The 20,775-nt window shown below is 41.1% G+C and overlaps 1 protein-coding gene across 1 annotated transcript; it reads right to left on the reverse strand.

The window, feature by feature from the left end:
- Positions 1–946: 946 nt before the first annotated feature.
- wnt6b (wingless-type MMTV integration site family, member 6b) lies at positions 947–20,742 on the reverse strand. Its single transcript, XM_031858484.1, has 4 exons — positions 20,135–20,742; positions 11,342–11,562; positions 5,522–5,826; positions 947–4,185 (listed from the first exon to the last, which is right to left on the reverse strand). The coding sequence occupies exons 1-4, from the start codon at positions 20,212–20,214 to the stop codon at positions 3,724–3,726; spliced, it is 1,068 nt and encodes a 355-aa protein (XP_031714344.1). The 5' UTR covers positions 20,215–20,742; the 3' UTR covers positions 947–3,723.
- Positions 20,743–20,775: the final 33 nt, after the last annotated feature.

Genomic DNA, 20,775 nt, shown 5'->3' on the forward strand with positions numbered 1-20,775 from the left:
ACACACACACACACACACACACACACACACACACACACACACACACACTGACAAAGACAGACACATGCAGCCACATGCACACAGATGTCGACAGACAACCATATTTATACCAATGCTCTAATAAATCTATCTGCTCACTTGTCTATTTTCTCTGGCTTTGCCCATGCAGCACTGAATGCCTACACAGCTTAAAGACAGAGGGAGAGGAGAGGAGCGGAGAGGAGAGGAGAGGGCGAAGGAGCAACAGTAGGGGATATAGGAGCAGGCGAGAGCCCCCTGGCATTTTCCTGTTCTTTGGCCTACCTCTCCATGTCTTAAACATAACTGCTGGCCCGACTCTGCTACACACCTACGTGCAACAAATTCCTGGAAAATATGAACTTGTGTCAACTTGTAGAGCTCAAAACTAATGCAGGTTGACTCTTTTTCCCCCTCCTTGTCTTTTCATTTCTACAGAATAAATACCTCACAACAATAACACTTCTTTTTGCTGAGTGGCAAAAATAATCGAATCGAAGCAGAGGTGTGGAAAGGATCCAGTTTGGTGACAATCATCACCGAAGTGAAAACCTTGTATAAAATAAATTCTACATTCAAACAATGCCTTGGAGAACTCCGAAACGGAAAAAGTGCTATAAGATGTAATTAAATTAGTCTGTAAATTTTGTCAGGTTGAAGTGTTGTATTTGTGATGCTTCTCCTTGCAGGATATATGAGAGGTGTGATGTGGAATATTTGTGTCAGGATTGAACTCAAAACCGATATAAAGACACCTAGCGTAACACAAAACATTTATTGAGATTAAATATGCTTATGTTAAGTGTACTGGAATGTGTTTAAATGGTTCAAATAATGAATTTGTACACACATACTGTAACATTTCATGGAAAGAATGAGACTAAATAAAAAAACAGAATGTTGTACTTTTTATTTGAATAGTGTTTTGATTGTGCGTCACACACAGTGGTTGTACGCTAAATGAAAATGCAACATAACATCTAGATATGAAATGATATCTGAAGAATACAAAAATGAAGAGCATAACAAAATGTGAAGCAAACAAAATGCCTTTGAATAGATAACGAAATGATGGTAAGTTGCTGACACACAACTTAGTTGGCCAAAGATGGGTTGCATTAGTTGTCACTGAGGTGTTTTTTTTGTTTCCATTCTGGTAGAAATGCTTTAATATGCTCCTTCCTTTTGCTACATACTGTTGTTTCCCACCAAACCCAGTTAAGGTATTTGCTAAAAGTACTTTGATTTTGCTTAATTTAACATATGCAGATATTAAATGGTCTTATCAGATAGAGAAGTTCACAATATCAGACAGCACTGTTAATGTCACTACTTAAGTCAGCCCAAAACGTTATACAAATATCATATAATGTTGCCATCACCTCATCATTCCTCACATTATAATAACACAGTCAAAGTTACTGGGAAACAATAACTAACTAAAAAGCATGTCATCATGATTACCACGTAAAGATATTTACTGGCCCTTTTGTAAAGTGTTAGAGTTGTTTTTTGTTGTTCTCATTCTAATATTCAATATATGTATGCTCTTCATAAAAATACTCTCAGTTGCTTCATTGCTGCAACAGTGATTATCGTAATAATGATCCATATGTTGCATTGGGTCATTGAAATGACAAGAACGCAGTCTTGCTAAATATGTGGGGCCGAAAAGGCTTTTGATGAATACTCCAAAAACAATCCGACTATCGTCTCTTAAATGTAAGACTAACAGCGAATATCCACTTTGACTTAAAATGTACTGTATACTAGTGTTTTTTTTTTACTTTGAAAGTAACTGTGTTAGTATGTAACAGCCAGATCTGAACAATGATAGCTTCCAGAAACATAAACATCACCAACTGTAAAATCAAAACAGGCTGATTCTGAACCTAAACACTCAGAGACCACAGCAGAGACAACAGCAGGGACAACAGCCTTATCAGAACAAGTGGAGGCAATGTATTATTATAGTTCAGTATACTTACTCTACATTGTCTGGTAATAAAATGTGAGTGTAAATGAGACGACAGGTTTATGGGAAACATACTTCCTCTGAATATGAGCAAATATAACATCTTGTCTGCCTCACACAGAGGCAGAGAGTCAAAGAGCAGTGTGCTTTTAATAACCAACATAATGCAGTTTAATGTCAGACAGCAACTTGATTGGAGATATAGGCCTATAAAAGGTACTGTCAACTGAAGGATACGGTGATAACTGGCCAACCTGCACAAACACATACTCAACACTTTCTCTCAAACACACGCACACACACACACACACACACTGCATATACAGTATCAAACAAAAGCTAACATCCAAAGTGCATTATTACATTAGCCCTGTATATCATAACAGATAAACAAAATACATTATATACAGTTTCTCGATAACAAACAATGAAATGTGAATAAAGGTTTCTCTTTTTTGGTTTAACAGAAACAGACAACCGCAAAAGGTTTTATTGCCAACCTATTGAGGAAGTCCATGGCAGCCATCGTATCCAAAGTGCTTCTGAGAGAGATGGAAGTGAGTAGTCTTGTCATCATATCTTTATATAAATAACAGTCTTTGCTGGCAGGCCAAGTCCACACCTGCAAAACATGGTGTTGACAGCATTCTTCAAATATGATAATGTGATACCGTTTCCCTTTTTAGTTTATTTTTGTTGCAGTAGTAGAAAAAATAAATCGAGATCCGCATTGTTTGTATTTGATGTTTGATATTTACTTAAAGCTACAGTTAATGTAACTGAGAGACATTTATAACAACATTTTTAAGATTTGTGGTAAAATATAAAGATTCTCTGTTTATTGCTCATGCCTAATTAGGAATATCGGGGCTTAATCTTTCTATGATCCTGTAGATCTGACAGACGTAAAATAACGGATAACACAATAAAGAATCGTCAGAGACTCAAAAAGGTTCATGATAGTCAGTATGGCCCTCATAGATTAGCAGCCATTTATACAATTGATGGTTTGCTAAACCTCTCCCACATTAGCAATTGTCCAATCATAGCTCAGCAGCCGTAACCGAGAATGGCAGGTCTGTCAAGCCTAGAGGGTTTCTCCACATGCTGAAATGATGTGCATGGGGCTGTAGTAGGAGTGTGGCTCTGCATATAAAGAGTGTGCAGGGTGGTGTTTTTTCTGAAACCCAAAAGAAAAGAGTAAAAGTGTAAAGAATGGATTACTCCAATGAAGGATGCAACTGTTGGCATGCTTTCTACCTACAGTCATTCCATAACCAAATCAGTGCATCAGCACAAGGTGAAGTCTGAAACTCTTTGTTTTTAACTGACAGCTAACAACAAGCAGTGTTGTTTAACTGGTGGTGGAATTGACACCAAGGAACCTCCTCTTTCATTTCAGAAAAAATACATATTTTGACATTCTTTGGTCCTTTTTCAAAAACAAGAAAAAGAAAAATAGGTAGCTCAGAAACAAACATATTCTCTATTTGACTTCCTTTAGTCCCCCTGCTTTTGTTTCCATGTGGTTGCATTCAAATCCACATTCCTGGGAATCAAGAAGCCAGAACTATGATAAAATACTATCTGAATGTGACTGGTGCAAAAACAAAAGGATCACCATGAAAATCCACATCTTTTCCTTCTTTCACACCAGCCAAACTAAAGCAAAAACCTCCAAATGTAACAGAAGTAACCAAGTCATATTGACTGCTGTCAACCTCAGTTCATCAGTGACAGAGACTAAGCTCTTTTCGGACCAAGCATTTCTTGCACTGGACCACACAACACCAGTGGAAACGACACAGACAGTTCTCCTCCAACACCACTGATTCCTCCCAGTAGCCGCGCTCGCAGCACAGCAGGTCGCAGCCGCTGATGTCCATGGCTGTGCTGTTGCACATGCGCCCCCTTGTCCCGAGCGAGCCAGTTTTCCGATTTGCAAGGCAGAAATCGGGTGACTCATCAGAGTAGATCAGATCCTGCTTGTCTGGTGGCTTAATGTTCTGGCCGACAGGGATCAGGGTCTTGCCATCGTTGCCACCCATCACCTTGGAAGCACCGTTGAAGCGCTCCAGCAGGCGGTCGCCCACCTCACGGAAATGAGGCATCTTTTTCCAGCACGTGCGCAAGGTGCACGACCCCGACAGACCGTGGCACTTGCACTCTGTCCGCATGTAGAGCTTCACCGCCTGTGAAGGGGAGAGCGTGGAGGGGTTGGTGGGTGTAAGGTTATGGGTGGCAGGGGGAAAGCAGAGAGGTGAAGGAGGTAAATGGGTGATAAATAAGAAGAAAGAGAGATGGTTGATCAAACAGAAAAAAGAGGACAAAGGAAACTTTTAAACTTGTACCCTGAAGTGAAGCAGGACTGCTTTCGACAAATGACAAGTTCTCTAAAGAAGTTATTTATTATTGTGTTTTCATAGTGTATCACAGAAAAAGCCACCGGATCACACACACGCACACACACACAAATACACACACTGATAGATAGGTAAGATAAAAGCCGGCGCTATTCAGAAGGAATTTAACTCCCCAACCCCCCGCTCCCTCCATGTTGCCTCTGGCCTTCCTACATCTAACAAGCCTTGACAACAGATCATTCACTTATACTGCACATAATTAACCCATCACAGACGCCTGTTCAGACACACACACACACACACACACACTTGCAAAACGTGTATACGAGTTTGCACGCGTGCTTGCACATAAATAGACATTTGCATGCATCACAACACGCTTATTTCTCAACCTCTGGGCATTTGTGTGCAGGTTTCTCCTTTTGTTCAAATGGTTTGTTCGCTAATGCTACAATTGGATTAAGTCCCAGAATCCTCCCCTCTCCTCTCTACCTGCCTTTGACCCCAATCAAAGTGAACTTTGTGACTCTGTGTTTTGCTTGTTTATGTGTCAACATTTCTGCAAGAGGGTGTAACAAACTGGGACGCAAAACTGACAGCTAAAAGTAAATGTGATCTGGAAGATTTACCGAGCTATATTTCAAACGAACGTAATTAACTACTCTCCAAAGTTGCTCCTTTATCTCCACTCTTTCGGGTAGGACGTTGAGTTGTCGACGCCATACTTCACTCGGCGTTCATACGGGCAACAAAGAGGAACTTTAAACTTCTACAAGGGCTGTGGAAACATTAGAAGCTACCTGCCTCGGAGGCTTGAAAACAAAATGTGTGGCACGCTCTTGTTTTTGTGTTCCAGGAACCTGATTCTTGTCAGAATATCAGCTTACGCCGCTACACATATATGGCTGGGGGCGATGTCTCTCTCTTTTGCATGTTCGTGGAATGACGGAACATTCCACAGGACAAGCAACACCTTTGCTGCTAAAATCTTTGAGAGTTAAGTGAAATATCACACACTGGTGTTTAGTACAGCACAGTAGCAGTTAAAAAAAACAGTTTGTATTCACACATACAGTGTTCAATCTATTTCTTACTCTACCCGTTCAAGATGTAAACAGAAACTGCACAGACATAGTGAGGTTCTGATTCTGAAACAGTCTCTTACCAGCCGCCCAGCCTCGTTGTTGTGCAGGTCAATGAGCGTCCTGATGTCACTCTTGCCCCTTCTTCTCTTGGCATCCATAAACTGTTTCGACTTTTCATAACCAAACTCCACATCATCTCCGCAGCCCCCCCACTCCCACTTGACTCCGTCTCCAGTGGGCGAGGATGAGGACGGCCTTGGAGGTGCTCTGTTCCTGGTCGCCTCACAGCCACACAGCAGGAGGTCTCCCATACTGCAGGCCTGGGTCACGGCGTGGGTCACACCGGCCGCCGTGATGGCATAAACAAACGCTGTCTCCCTGATATCTACGATACAAGGAACGAGGGAAAAGAGGGGTTTTAGTTTATTGATTGGTTCCCAAGTTTAGTTGGCAGACAAGTCCCCGCAATGCAGGATAAACTGATATCTGATGTTATTGAGAATTCTGTTATGATTTCACCACAACTGAAAGGGATAATTCATAATCCAAATGTAAACAGGCACAACGTCAGAAGTCAAAACAGAGGGTTTGAACTTGCTAGCTAAGCTAACCAGCTGCTTTACTAGAAAAGTAAAGCAAATATATATCTTCCCAAAATTTTAAACAGGAGGTTGAAAAAAGGGCCATCATTTTGAAAATAGAGGAGTAATCCAAATATGCAAATACACACAGGCATTTACTTTCTTCAATTCAACCCTTTCAGCATTGTCATTATGACACAGTGACATGCTCATGGTAAATACCTACACATTACACACACCATATTCAGACATCTGTTGATCAGACTCATCCTCAATCAATCTTAGGATAACAACTGGGGAAAAAGATAGCCCTACAAATGGCAGATGCTAGTTTCCATCCTTCCATCCAGTCATCCATGCATCTGTCCCTCCATCAAGTCTGTTAATATCGCAGCCATGCGGAAACAAGATAAAAGCACCTTTCTCTCAATCCTCGTCCATTACTACGATCTCAAGCGCCATTGGATTTGTGGTGCTGAGAGGATGTCTATTTCTCCCTCTGTCATTCACACACCACAGCTGATGGTTTATTTTGGGTGCAGAGCTTAACACTCCTGGCTGAAGGCATGTCCAACCACAACTGCAAATTGATGGTCTGTCCTCGCCGGTGGCTTCAGCATCATTCTCTTTATGCACAGTTATTGCAGCTATGAAAGAATCTCAGAGACCTATTTGGCTGAGTATCGTATGCATTCGTTGTCCTCTTTGTCCAGGGAAATGCAGGTAATAAAAATAAATCTTGGTCAGAACAAATCTAATATCTTTCAAATCAATTTTAACCACTGTGTTTAGTTACTGAGATTAAACCATTGCTTCGGAACAAAATAGTAATAAAAACGATACAGGTCTATTTTTATCATTATGAGCAAATCTAATAAAAAAAAACGAAACCAACTCGTCAAATACAGGCGCTTGGTCAGTGGCTGTAAGCTTCATTGTATGATGCTAGGTACCCCCCTAGCACCAGTTTTGGATGTGTCAGGAACGGCGTGTCAGTTTCCACTTGTTTCGTGTCTTTTCAAAATAAACTTCGGTTTAGGTTTAGACAACAAAACCACTTAAATAGGTTTCGGAAAAGAGCGTGTTTTATGTTAACTTCACTGATGACTCATGTGAGTGAAAACTGAGACATACATTTGTCAACTTTTATCTCTTTTTCGTTTTCTCTAATTCTTCAGTAGAACCCAATGGGTTGGGTAGACAGATAATGCTTTGTTTGTTGACAATAAGTCTGTGTAAAGTTTGCCTAGAAACAAGCAAGCAGTGGGAATTGTTCAGGACATTGATGGTTTAAATGGCAGAGCTCTGCCTAGATTGATGATAAACTAGGGACTGAGTATATGCATGTGTGTTTGTGTGTGTGTGTTAGAGCGAATGAGAGGGAGAATAGCCACTTAGCGAGCCCTTGTATGTGTATTCGGAGACTAAGGGAAGGACTTTTAAGAGTTGGAAGGCGGTGAGCGTGCAGTCACCACCGTCAACACTGCCAACTCCATATCGCATGATTCAGTGAATGGGATTCATTAGGAACGGTAACACACACACACACACACACACACACACACACACACACACACACACAGAATGGGTGGCGTGCGACGAGACATGCACACCCCAGCGCACCGTGATATCAATACCAGCTGTACACCCCAACACCCAGATATGTCTCCAATACAGGCAAATATGTGTACGTTTGTGTGCATGTTTAAGCAATTTAAAGCATTTATGATATCACACAAATAGTCAGTTGTCAAATGTTTTTTTGCGTCTTATTTTGAAGTTTGTTAAATGAACGAGTCCTGTGGATTTTCGATCTGCATTGTTTGGGATTTGCTGCGGTTGATTGTAGAAAAAATAAATCACTTAAATTTGTTCGGGAGTGACTTTACATGTGTATGGCGGTGGATGTACAGCTACAGCTCTCCTTCTGCAACTGTGTGTGTATGTAGCTCAGTTAAGACCACACCTTGCTGCTCCTGCTGTTCAGCAGAATAGGGCTGAGGTTTTCAGGAGCAGCGACATACTCAAATCACCTTTAATCCTCTCTGAGAGGCTACCTCCTAACTACTGTGCCATCCCAGCATGACAGCTCGTATTTGTTCGACACATTTCTGGTTTGAGTTACTGCTCACAAGTGGGATTATAACTGGGCCACGAAAGAAATACAGGTGTAGAAACCAACACACTACAGCACCCTTTCTCATTGATGCCAAAACCCTTAAAACAGCCTGACATGAATTACTTCATTCATTTAGACAGACACCCTCTGTACTTGCCTTTTAATTTTTGTTTAATACGATACAGCATCACATAAATCAAACCTTAAAAAGTGTTTTTACTATCAGGATCACTGGATCATGTTGTCTAGTAAACATACAGTACAGTGGATATACTCACTTACTTTGAATAGCAGTTAAATACGAGAAAACACAAAGTGTGTAAAGGTCTAAACTTGAGTAGAGCTGTCTCTATACCTGTGTGTCTACCTGTAAAAATCATTCATGAGAAAATGTTTGACACGATTGATGACTGGTTTAATTACATCGCAACCACTGTATAGCCCAAAGTAAGAATCTAGCAGTACAATACTCCACACACACACATTCTGTACACAATCTATGATGGCTTTCAAATGACTACAGCATCTCTTATGTGATTACCCGCATCACTGTACAGTATGCTGGCATGGCTAACAATGCCTGCCGTGAGCGCTCTGGAGTCTGTATGTTATTCGAACACGGCGAAGATCAGGGGAAAGAGGATGATAAATACCAATTAATGATGAGAAGCCAGATATTTGACCTTGTTTTGCAACTGAATATAGCTGAAAGGTTCATGTCCAGAGGACAAAACGTTTCGTTACCGATGCAAAATGAGTTGTCATGATTGTGTCGACATGTTCATTCGTTGGCACTTGTTGCAGTAAGTGTGTGAGATGGCAGGGTTTCAGTAATGTTGTGAAATCAACTACAGCCCCTATTATATGAACACACACACACACACGCATGCAGACACACACATTTCCACACCTCTACCTCTTCAAGTGGCTTCATGCAAAAAGTGTTTTCAAGTCAAAAAGTAGACTCATGGACCATGCCACATGAAAGTCTGTGTGTATGTTTCTTCAGCCATACAGCTAGAGATGTGATGTATGCAAAATCATGTTCATCATCTGAAAACATTAGAATGAAAGAAATACAAACACACATACATACTACCATACTTAGAGCATTTAGACGTTATGTTAATCAGATTAGCTATAAACTTCCTTTGCTACAAAGTCTTTACTAAAACACTTTTCCAAACATGCATGTGCACACGTACACATAAAACACACGTTAGGGACTGAACCATCTATATAAAACAAGTTTTGGTCGGACATATTTCATCATAGTTCACTGTGCCAATGATGCAGGTGGTTAAGAGTGTCACATCTAGAGTGCTGCAGAAATTAGCTAGCACCACCTCCACCCTTAAAAGCCAGTAAAGTTTAAAAAAAATGTTTAAAAAGAATTCTGGGGATCAAATAAGAAGCAGAATAAAAAAGCACACAGTATACTCAGACCCAACACCCATGGACACAGGGATGAATGGACTACGCAGACTGCACCAGCTTCCATTATGATTGTCTAATGTATCTACAAAGAAAACATCACGTCATTAAAATACTTTGAAGGAGTCTATTATCACTTAAAATCTAAATAGAGGTCAATGAGGCTAAGTAAACCACTTAGAGAGATTGAACATTAAATACAAAGGCACTTTTATTTTGACATTTAGTTCATGATAAACGGCCATTAAGAGCAGATCCAGGTAATTGAGGACAAAGGCTTCAAAACAGAGGAGCACTCTGGCCTCCCTTATAGACAGGCAGGAATTTATGATTAATTACTGGTCTATCTTCTACTGGTAGATTCTTGTCCTCTTTTTCCCTCCCTCCCTATCTTTGTGTTTGCATTTCTTTTTTTCCACATCTTTCTTTTCCTTCCAGAGACACTGACAACACCGACAGTCAAATGAGAGGATGACAAAACATGCTTTTTAACCATCTTATTAATTACAATTACACAGAACTTATTGAAAATGTCAGTATCCTGCCTTTGCTCTCTGATTAACAATTCATGTGTCATTTCCTTGAGACAATAATGGCAGGCAAGCACAACACTTCAGGATGCACATCTACAAATGAGACCCAAAATGGATTTAATAACGTGCTTGACACATTTGTTGTTGTATATTAATATCAGGTATCCCCTGTTTGTTGACTAAACACAGAGATAAAGGCTCTCTGTAGTACCAGTCAAAGAGGAGACAGGCAGCTCTCTATGAATCTAATCATAAAAGAGGAAAACCAACACAGTAATTGGGGGAGACCTCGCGGTGACCCAACATCAGTTATATTACAGACTTCAAAGAGCTGGAGGAAGATGTTAAGAGATCTTAAGAGAGATGTTAGGAGCAAAAACGGCAATTTTAGCTGATCATTTCAAGCGTGCCCAATCTGATGAAGAGGAGAGTCAGTCAAGTGTGAATACGTCTGGTCTGAAATACAACAGCTGCCCTTGTCTATTGGAGTGCCATCAGACAGGGATCTGTCCTCAAGTTGACGTCGGACCGTCAGCTGCGGTCGAGAGGTCATGGGCTCAGATCCTAAGGTACTCACGGCTGAAAAATGGGACGTGACAATATTTTCAATGTGTTCTTTAAAAACCCTGTGAAAGGTATTTGGAAGGGCTGATGGAGACATCCACAAAGACGATTATGGGAATTTCTGATCAATACCACTGTCATATCTTTCCATTCACTATAAGGCTACAGAGCCAGGAGACAGTTGGCTTAGCTTCGCAAAAGGATTGAAAACAGGGGAAAACAGCTAACCTCGCTCTGTCTAAGAGTAACAAAATCTGTCTACAACCGCCTCAAAAGCTCACTAATTTACACGTGATATACTGTATGTATTGCTGTAGACCCAGGAAGCCACTGTGCTGTTTTTACACTTCCATGTTTGTAAGGATTAAACAAATAAGAAATAACATGTTAGTGGGCTTTAGAGTGCTTATAGACTACTTTTATTACCTTTGGAAGGAGGAAGGCTAGCTGCTTCCCCTTCTTTCCAGCCTAACCTAAGCTAAGCTGCTGGCTGTAGATTTATATTGAACATCTAACGCTGAGCAAGAAGCAAATTAGTGTATTTCCCAAAGACTATAGCTTTATGTACGTATAAATGGCACTCCATATTAGATAATAGGGGAAAAAGACAGGGAAACAGAGACATGAAAGTAGTTACCAACACTCAAAACACATTCCTTCCTTACTCACCTTGCTGCAGTATTTTGCCAAAGTACTTGTTGTGGCTAGTGCAGTTCCACCGGCGGTACCTGAACTGGTACTGGCACTCCCTGACGCCCAGCCTGGCTCCTTTGGCCACCTCACTGACGATCTCTGGCTGAGTCTGGCACAGCTCAGCCTGCTTCCCTGCCAGACGCTTCGCCTTTCTGCAAATGCTGTTGGGGTCCATCACCAGCGGACTGCCCACCGCCCTGGAAAAGTTGAAAAATGTCAGAGAAGAGAACAATCTCTTAGTAACATAATAATAGCAAGTTCCCGCTTTTCTTTATGGTAAGCAACACGTTAACTTAATCGCACGGTAAACATTGTGGCTGCACTCATCAGCAGCCACAAACCAAATGCAAGCTTGGTTCTTTCTGTGGCGGCAAAGCCTGCCAATTCTACCCACCACTTCTTAGCTGCAATGCGCTTCTTGAATAGGCACATGGGAGACAACAGCGCACCCAGTTTCCCAGAGGCATCTTAGCTCTGACATCAGATTCACAAGTCTGTCTTTAGCTACTGGACTGTGCTTGAGAACTGTGTGGTCCTCACAAAGCTGGAAGTGAAACAGTTGGAAGTCTCATAACAGACAGGCCGCTAAGAGTTGATCTTAATGCTAAGTTGATTTTGGTGAACCAGAAGGCAGACTTTCTGGATTCCCTGATGATACAGTCTCTCGGGAGATTTTGCAGCAGTTAGGGACTTCACCGCGAAAACCACACGTATCGCTTGAATCAGCGCTGCTAAAAGAATTCCCAGATTAAACCCATCCAAATGAGGAATGCACATATTATATTACTTAAAAGAATAAAAAAATGAATGTTTAAATGTGTGGCAAAAATAATAAATCAAGCTCGCCTCATGTAGTGCAAATATTTAAAACATTCAAATATATATATATATACATCTTGTATTTGATGAATACGGACCTGGATCGCCTCAATAGCTTTGACAGATGAGTGTATATAATAAAGACATAGTTTATTCTAACTCTTAAAGGGAAAGAGGGGCTTGGCTCTGCCACTTAGAAGCCCTGCCAGCATCTGTGGCCACTTCATTAGTTTTATGAGATTACTTTATTTCCATTCTTTTCCTCCTCACCTTGCCTTAACTGTCCCCCACTCACCCCCATCTATGCTGTTAACTTTATGAATATTACATTTATCTTTTCACATCCCCCTTTCATTTACTCCATCTCTCTCTTGACTCTTCTCCGCAGTTGACTTTAAGCCACTGAATGTCAGCAGATGTGATCCATAACTTCAAGTTTTACCATGAAATGGGAATCGAAAGGGTATGCATTGCAGAGAGAGGCAGAGCAAAAGACTACCTCATAGGTTTTCATTCAGCCTTGTCCCTGTTAATCGCACCGCCTGATATCATTCATCTGCTTCAAGAGTTTGTTTTAAGAAGCAGAACAAACACTCTCGCCAATCCCCTCTCCTGGCGGTCTGATACAGAGCAAGACATTTGCACACACACACACACACACACACACGCATGCATGCATGAATATTCATCCTTGTACACTCAGTCCCTGTGTTTTTGAAGGTTTTGAAAACCAATCCATTTTTTCATTTTAAAGCTATTTATATGACAGTCTAACATGTCAACCCGCGATTGAATGAAAATACTATTCACAGGGGATCTTGTGTCAGCCTCTTAGCCAATAACATCATGGAAAGGAAGATCCAGAGGCAACTGCCCAAATACTGTTATCCACCAGGACTTAACATGCGATAACAGCAGGCAGCATGGATTGCAATTATGATTTCCATTCTAATAATTACATTCGTTTTTAAGATTAGGGGGAGTACATGTACTCAATCATACAGTATGAGCCATAATATATGGTGTATAATGTGGAAATCATAATAAAAGATAATAAGTGTATTGGCATATAAGCATGCATGCACAAGAGACACACATAAACAAATGTCTGAATGCACACTCCAGGGACACCCACTGCTGCATTCCTTCTATGATTATTGAGAGTGTAATGACAACATCACTATGGAAACAATGCTGTGTTTTCAATACAGGTGTTGTGTGTGTGCGGAACTTTACAACGGGTCTGTGTGTGTGTGTGTTCTGCTCAAGTGTGTGCATGTGAAAGTAACACAGATTATGAAATCATACAGACAGTCTGTATGTGTTAATTAGCAGGTACAGATACAATACTTAGCAACGCACACTCCCTCTCAACAATCACTCATTATATAGCCACTGCTCCCAGGCTGCAGTGTGTGTGTGTGTGAGACAGAGAGAAGGATGCATTCAGGTGTATTTCGATACAGTATGGGTAGATTTTTATGGATGCTTGTAGTTGTAAAAGTTGTAAAACTAGTGAATGTACTGGATGACGTTTGGATGGAGTCCTGGAAGCAGAAGACAGAGACAGTTAGAGGGCTTTGACAACAAGAAAAAAGTTCCCTTATTATCTCATTTTGCAAAGTGAACTGGTGAAAGAGATTAAATTGCTTCTTGTGGATGCAACAATAATTGAAAATGGCAATTTTTGTGTACTTACGCACTTTATAATAAACTCTGGCAATTTACATACATATTGTTTGTAATGAGTCTAAAACTGACTGATATATGACATCACGTCAAAGAAACGTTTCTCTTTGTTCAGTTTCCATGTTTGACATTTGGCACTGGCGATAAATCCTGGAGATTACTTTATTAGTGTGTAGCGTGGATTAAGGATATGTCTTACATCCGTGTTAGCAGTATCTCCTCTCTTTCCTCACATCTCACAACAACTGAGCACAATGAATTCACATGCTGCCTTCGGCCACAATATGCAACTGAATTCATTTCAACAGTATTTTCCTAAAACTGAGCAGCTTCTGCCATGCGGGAAACAGTGGAGAAGGACATTGGTCAGAGCAGAGAAATGAGCAATAGCAGGATTTAAAACTGTACTTTGTTTAAGTCAAATGACAGGGTTTTGTGAATTGTAACAATTAAAACAGATATACTTCAAAACAAAATTGTAAAACCTTTTTGACACAGTAGGGTGAAATCATCCTTTCATTTTGGTTAAAAGCTATTTTGATAATCCCCATTGGACTGTCTTCAATATAAGTTTGGAAACGGGGCATGATGGGAGGAGAAATGGGAATGAAGTACGAATCGGAAAGTGAAGCGAACTGAGGTGGAAAAGCGCAGTGCCGGCAATATACCCAAAAATGGGATGCAATAATTGGATGATAGGATGACAGTGAGCGGCCAGCATTCTTGCCCTTGTTTGGAGATCGCTACATAAAAGTGTGCATCCCTGCGAAGTTGAATAGGATATGGGAATACTCCAGAAAGTCCATGTAACAGGTGCAAAGTAATTTTTTTAATAAATTGACCAGAGCTAGGGTGGCTTAAGGAGGTTTATGTGTCTGCACAGTGAACATTACGAAAGAAATCAGACATCAATCTACTTTTCACTTCTCTTCTCTCTTTTGGTTTCCATGGAGCAGGAGTGGACAAAATGGTGCACTGAATAGCGTCCTTTGCCTTTCGTACTGAATACTATATACAACTGTTAGCATCATGTTTGTCTCCTGCTCCATGGCCTTCTGCAGCCTCAATGAAGATAAAAAATACTATCTACTGAATCATATAAAGATGAACGTCCCTCTGTTAAAGCTCAGAATGGGATGCTTCAAGAGGATGCATGCATACACACAAATGCAGTTTGCACACAAAATCCTTCATATACAGTAACCGCAAGCAGACACATTCACTACTCGGCAGGCATGCACAGAGATAAAAGCAGACTCGCAGACGGAACTACACGGCCAGACAGCAATCAGATCCTCTTCATGCAAAGTGCCACTGTCATTTATGAAACATCTCTTGAAAAGTTATAAGTGCAAAACACCATCCAGGAAGTGCAGTCATTGATATTATCAGGGGCTTTAAGGAAACACTGACTCGCATGAATAGTTCTTCATGATGATAAAGTCCCAAGACAGAGACAGGGGGGGGGGGGAAACAAGACAAAGCGACAAAAATACACATATCAAACATTGAGCGATAGCGGGTCTATCCATGCTGCTAACACCTTTGACATGTTAATAAGTAATCCAATCCAAACTGTTGTGCTTGAACAATCTAAATAAGATCATATCAGTGATAAGTTTTTACATTTGTTTGTTTTTCATATTGTGGCTGACAACTGGGAACAAAATACCCCTGAGGTTTCACAGAAATAAAAGCCTTATTCAGTGTGTTCTGAGCCCAGAGATGCGTCAGAAAGAGATTAAACATCGGTGCTCAAAGCGACCTCAGGTTTCATTAAGGATCTCACGGCACCATAGATAAAGTGCTGTACTGTACGGGGCCCTTCTTTTTTTTCACTCCGCCCACGAATGAGTGAATTTCATCCCTCCTTAATCCCTCAAGTATGCTGGAGATGAAGACAGTCACGACAAGCGCTAGTCTGAGACGCCAGTGTGAGAGAGAATAAGAAAAAGGGTCAACGAGAGACAGCTAAAGAGGGGGTGTGTAGAGAAGGAAAGAGATGGTGGGGGTTCAGTGTAAGATAAGAATGAGATACAAAGAGATAAAGCACTGATAGAATTATCAAGAAACAGCGAGGAAAATTAAAACACTGTGTTAAATTTGTCTGGCGTCCCAAAAACACAAGATTGAAAATGGATGGCAACAAATTCAGCACCTCGCCAGCGTCCCGACAGTCTGTGTGCCCTCAATAATTGCTCACTTGTTTTTCTGACCCTGCAGTCTGGGACACGTCAATCACTTTCAGACATGTCTGATCATGTTGTTTTTTGCTGACGTAAAAACAAGATCAAGAACAATGGAATTTGTCTCAATGAAATGTTTCAGCACTCATGAAATGTAATGCACCCAATTTAAATAGCAGCAATACATTGTGACCAAAGGGGAAACCAACAACATACAACAACATACAACAAACCAATTTTACATAAGAAAAACATTCACAAGTTTGTTCTGTTGTTACAACTTGGTACAGTGACACACCCAACAGCAAAGACAGCCAAAAAGTACAAATTGTCCAAGAATGAATATATTCAGATGAAAAGTAGAGGTTGGAAAGGTGCATGGATGTTTGTGGGACTCAGCAATATCGATGAAATATAGAAAGCAGAGCTGGTGCTATATTGGTTAAGACAAATTTAGTATTAATGGTACACCAACATTGGTAAAATTGGTGTCTGAGCTAACCACTGCAGGGGATGCCACCTGTAGCTTTGCTTACTGTATAATTGTGCCAATAATATGACATTTACTGCATCATCATGAGAGTCTTTAACAAATATGGTCAACACTTATGGATATGTGAGACCACACACATTGGCAAACATGTTGTGTTCTACAAGTTATGCCATGAAAAAAAGTTTTCCGATGAGACATCTGTTTTTCTGTTGTTCAATTCGAAGCTATAATTTGGCGTGTTCACCATTTCAGGCACTACGACAAGTAAGAGCAGATCAGAAAACTGTAAGATGAGTAATGTAAAACAGTAGCATGGAGAAGAACCAGACAGGACTCAAAACTGCACACAGTAGCAACTTCTATTTTATACAGACATCCAACAGACATCAAAACCTGTGCTTAGCTGATGTCGCCTTAACGTTATCTTTCAATGTTACATTTACATTTCAAACTGGCTTCTGCCAACCCCAAAACTGTGAACAGTTTTTTGCCAATCTTGGTAAATTGTAGATGCATTTTGACATTTCGTGGACCATTTATACCCTCTGCCCTATATATATTTCTGACACTGGAACATATTTAAAGTATTCATGCCCACAGAAATGCATGCATGCTCAAAAGTGCAGACACACACACACACACACACACACACATAAACACATTTAATTCAGTTCTCTCCTTGATGCCAAACCCACATCGTCATTATCTTTATCTGTACCCATCTCCCTGGTCCTGATTAGACATCTAGCTTTTCAGACCAGGAGTGGAGTGGACAAGATAAGATCTGTTACAATGAAACTCTCCTCTGGTGATCATGGCAGTTCTGACTATCGAGCCATGTGTTTGTGTGTGTGTGTGCGTGTGTGTGTGTGTGTGTGTGTGTGTGTATATGCATATATTCTCCCATAACTGACTGAATGAGTGCATTTGTACATCTCTGTGTGCATGTTAAACAGATTAACCAGGATCCACTGGTTGGAGATGTATTTGGAGTGACACACACATAAACACACAAAGGAGAAAGCTGAAACACACACGCGCACACACACACAAATGCAGTGTGTGTGTGTGTCCACCTGTAGGCCTGTGGCACGCTGCAGGTGGGCTGCCGGCCAAAGTGGGGCTGTGACACACACACACACATAGAGCAAAGTTGGCCCTGCTAAGCACTGCAGTCTAAACCAGTATAAGAGAGCAAAGACATTCCTCACTTTGTCTCTGAGCTCTGCTCTCTGGCCAAATGATTAGAGCGCTCTAATCAGCAGAGGCTCTGAAAGGACAGCTATCTCCCCGCATTTCATCTCTCTCAGTCTCTGTCCATCACTGCAGCTCTCGCTCTCTTTTCCCTCAGCAACAACCTATCTGCATGATAGGTATTTTCCTTCCATAGACAAGTATGGCAAAAGACATGCAGAGAGATTGAAGAGGAGCGAGCATGAGACAGAGAATGAGAGATGTATGATGGTATGTCCAGCAGCTTTCAACAGAGAGCATCATTGTCCTGGCAGACTGGGGAGCAACCCACAGGTGTGGCTTCACCCTAGCTGCTCCACAGCCGGCCACTGTGTGTGTAAGTGTGTAGGTGTGTGCGTATGAGTGTGTGAATCTGTGCCTGAATGCATTCACATGTGTGTCTGTGTGAGTGTGCAAGTCCGCCAGCGAACAAGTGAGTGAGTGAAAGAAGATGACAACGTATGTCAGTGGGGATAAAAAGGAAGTAGCAGATTTCTCAGTGTTGATTCCCCTAATCCACTAGAGTTTTATTTAAAATGAATCTCCTGAGTTCTGAAGAGTGTGCTGCCACTAGAACGCTGACATGAAAATTACAGAGATTGAATATAGTTTAACACAACAGCTACTTAATCTGAGTTTCTCACAAATTCAGATTCATGAATTGTGACGTAACACGGTAGCATTTTTTGAGCCAAGACCGAATTGCTTTGTACAGTTTGAATACAACAGAATACTATTTAAAAGAGAACCAATTATTATGAAGACACACAAACACTAACGATGGAGAGCATGGGGTGGACAGAACAGAGGTTTAGCCGGCTGAGACTCAGCAGAGAAACCAGACTGTGTCTGTCATATTTCTTCACATCTTGAGGACACAAGTGTGAATGCACGTCTTGTAAACTGCATTTTCTTATTCCGTGACACCCCAGAAGATAACATGAAAGGAGAGCTTGAATCCATGTCCACCTTATGGTCTGTCAGTATGCAATGTTAACTCCACATTAACAACAGGACTAAGGGTCCTTACATCAAATCAATAATTTCACCAGGGTAATGTGGAGCAGGTCATTTCTTTTTGATTCCATATCCAAACTCAGTTGTCCTAACATTGGCAATTCTCTGTATTTCTAATAAATCCTCACAGGTTACTTGTGTTTACTTCACATCTATAATGATTGCACGTGAAGACACACTGCCTCTGATGCTGCCAGTCCATCTGCCAGTCACACAAGGACATTCAGTGGACTTACACAGCACCTGTGACACTACAACACACACTGACCTTGACTGGGCTGTGAATGAACAGTGGGAGGATTCGCTGGGTAAAAAAAAAAACAAAGCTTCACATTCAAACACTGCTGCTTTGCACGAGTGTGTGTGTGTGTGTGTGTGTGTGTGTGTGTGTGTGTGTGTGTAAAAGAGAGAGAGTGAAAGACAGACAGAAATATTGGATGTTGCCAAATGAAATAGTGCATACAAGACAGTGAAAGTATACAGACAGACCCAAATGGATAGAAAACATGTTATCAGCAGATCTATACGGTCTCTCTGTCTGTCTCTCTGTCTGTCTGTCTGTCCGACTGTCACACACTTTGCGGACCTGAGCCTGTATGGATTGTTTTATGATGACATATCCACTGCGCCTAGAGGGCCACCTGACATTCCTGACTCTGAACCCCCACTACACACACACACACACACACACACATACAAACACACACTACCTCCACCAATCTCCCTGTCCTCTCTCCTCCATGTATTACTGCAGGCAATGCACAGCAGACGCCTCTCTCACCACCCTGTGTCTCTTTGTCCTGCATGCTGGGGACCTATATTTGTCTCATTGAAACATACTTTGATTTGAGGGTTTCATGATCTCTTTGTTATTAGCACATATACAAGTTTTGCTTTGTTTATTTTGGTATTAAAGAAAAACAGAAAAATATGAAGTGTAAATATCTGAAGTGAAGTATTGATGTTTCAAAAACACTATTACATGCATTCTTTTATCATTACTGATCTATCTGCTTATTTTGTCCATTTTTATGAATTATCTTTATTGTGTTTTTTACGTACATCCTGCTATTGCAGCCTTGAATTTCGTGTTTATATTTGTCTTTGGACCAGACCCCATTCGAAACGCAGACGACTACTGGAGTATTTAGGTGAAAAGCCGGTAGGCTAATGTTGAGTGATGGTGCTGCGGATAAATATAGTTCAACATAATTATATGCCCCATGTTTGTGCGCGGAAATCAAATATAACTAAGTCAGGTGAGATGATTTAAAGGCCAGGCTGACACAAGACAGATTAACATAAAACACGTGGTAAATTCAGAGCACTTACCACCAGAGTCCGATGATATTGACCGGACAGAGCAAGATAAAGAACAGGGCCAGTTGGATCCGTGATAGACGAACCGTCATGTTGAACGCAGCAAATCCTCAAGTTTCCCCAGCAAAATTTAAATTAGCGACGAGCTCAGCCAACAGCGAGTTGGATTATTTCTTAAATACATAGGAGGTACCTGTTTTCTGAAGGTAGCAAAAACTCACGCAAAAAGTTCCTCATCCAACTCCTCTTCTGTGGGGCGCATCTTAATGCGCAACAAAGTTGGTCAAGAGGCTACTGGAGAGATGTCCGCTCTCAAAGGTGTGGTTAACCTCTTCATTGTCGTTCTGCTCTATCTGTCGCGGCACATCGCATGCTTACAAAACGGTCCGAGGAGGAACGAGAAGTGACTCCAAGCAGACAAGTCCTCTCTGACTGCGAAACAGCGCGCGGTGGTTGTGAGGACACAGGGAGTCTCGCCACTCTTCGTGCGATATTTAAAACAATGAAAGGAATTTGAGAAGAAGAATAGCACCGCTGTTTTTTATAATTAATTTAAAAAAAAAAAGGTTGGATTTTCAGGTGCTGCTGGACGTTGCTCGTCTCGTCTCTGCGCGCATAGAACTGACGCACTGATGGATTTTGGGGAAGTGATT

The sequence above is a fragment of the Anarrhichthys ocellatus genome, unplaced genomic scaffold (assembly GCF_004355925.1).
Source record: "Anarrhichthys ocellatus isolate YVR2014 unplaced genomic scaffold, GSC_Weel_1.0 scaffold20, whole genome shotgun sequence".
Classification (NCBI taxonomy): Eukaryota; Metazoa; Chordata; class Actinopteri; order Perciformes; family Anarhichadidae; genus Anarrhichthys; species Anarrhichthys ocellatus.

What these genes read in the sequence shown, in the direction of transcription:
- wnt6b (XM_031858484.1), bottom strand. Translation starts at nt 20,214, where the DNA reads ATGACGGTTCGTCTATCACGGATCCAACTGGCCCTGTTCTTTATCTTG. An exon ending in TGGCAAAATACTGCAGCAAG is followed by an intron (nt 5,827 to 11,341) that starts GTGAGTAAGGAA and finishes CTTGTATCGTAG; the next exon opens with ATATCAGGGAGACAGCGTTT. An exon ending in ACAACGAGGCTGGGCGGCTG is followed by an intron (nt 4,186 to 5,521) that starts GTAAGAGACTGT and finishes TCCCCTTCACAG; the next exon opens with GCGGTGAAGCTCTACATGCG.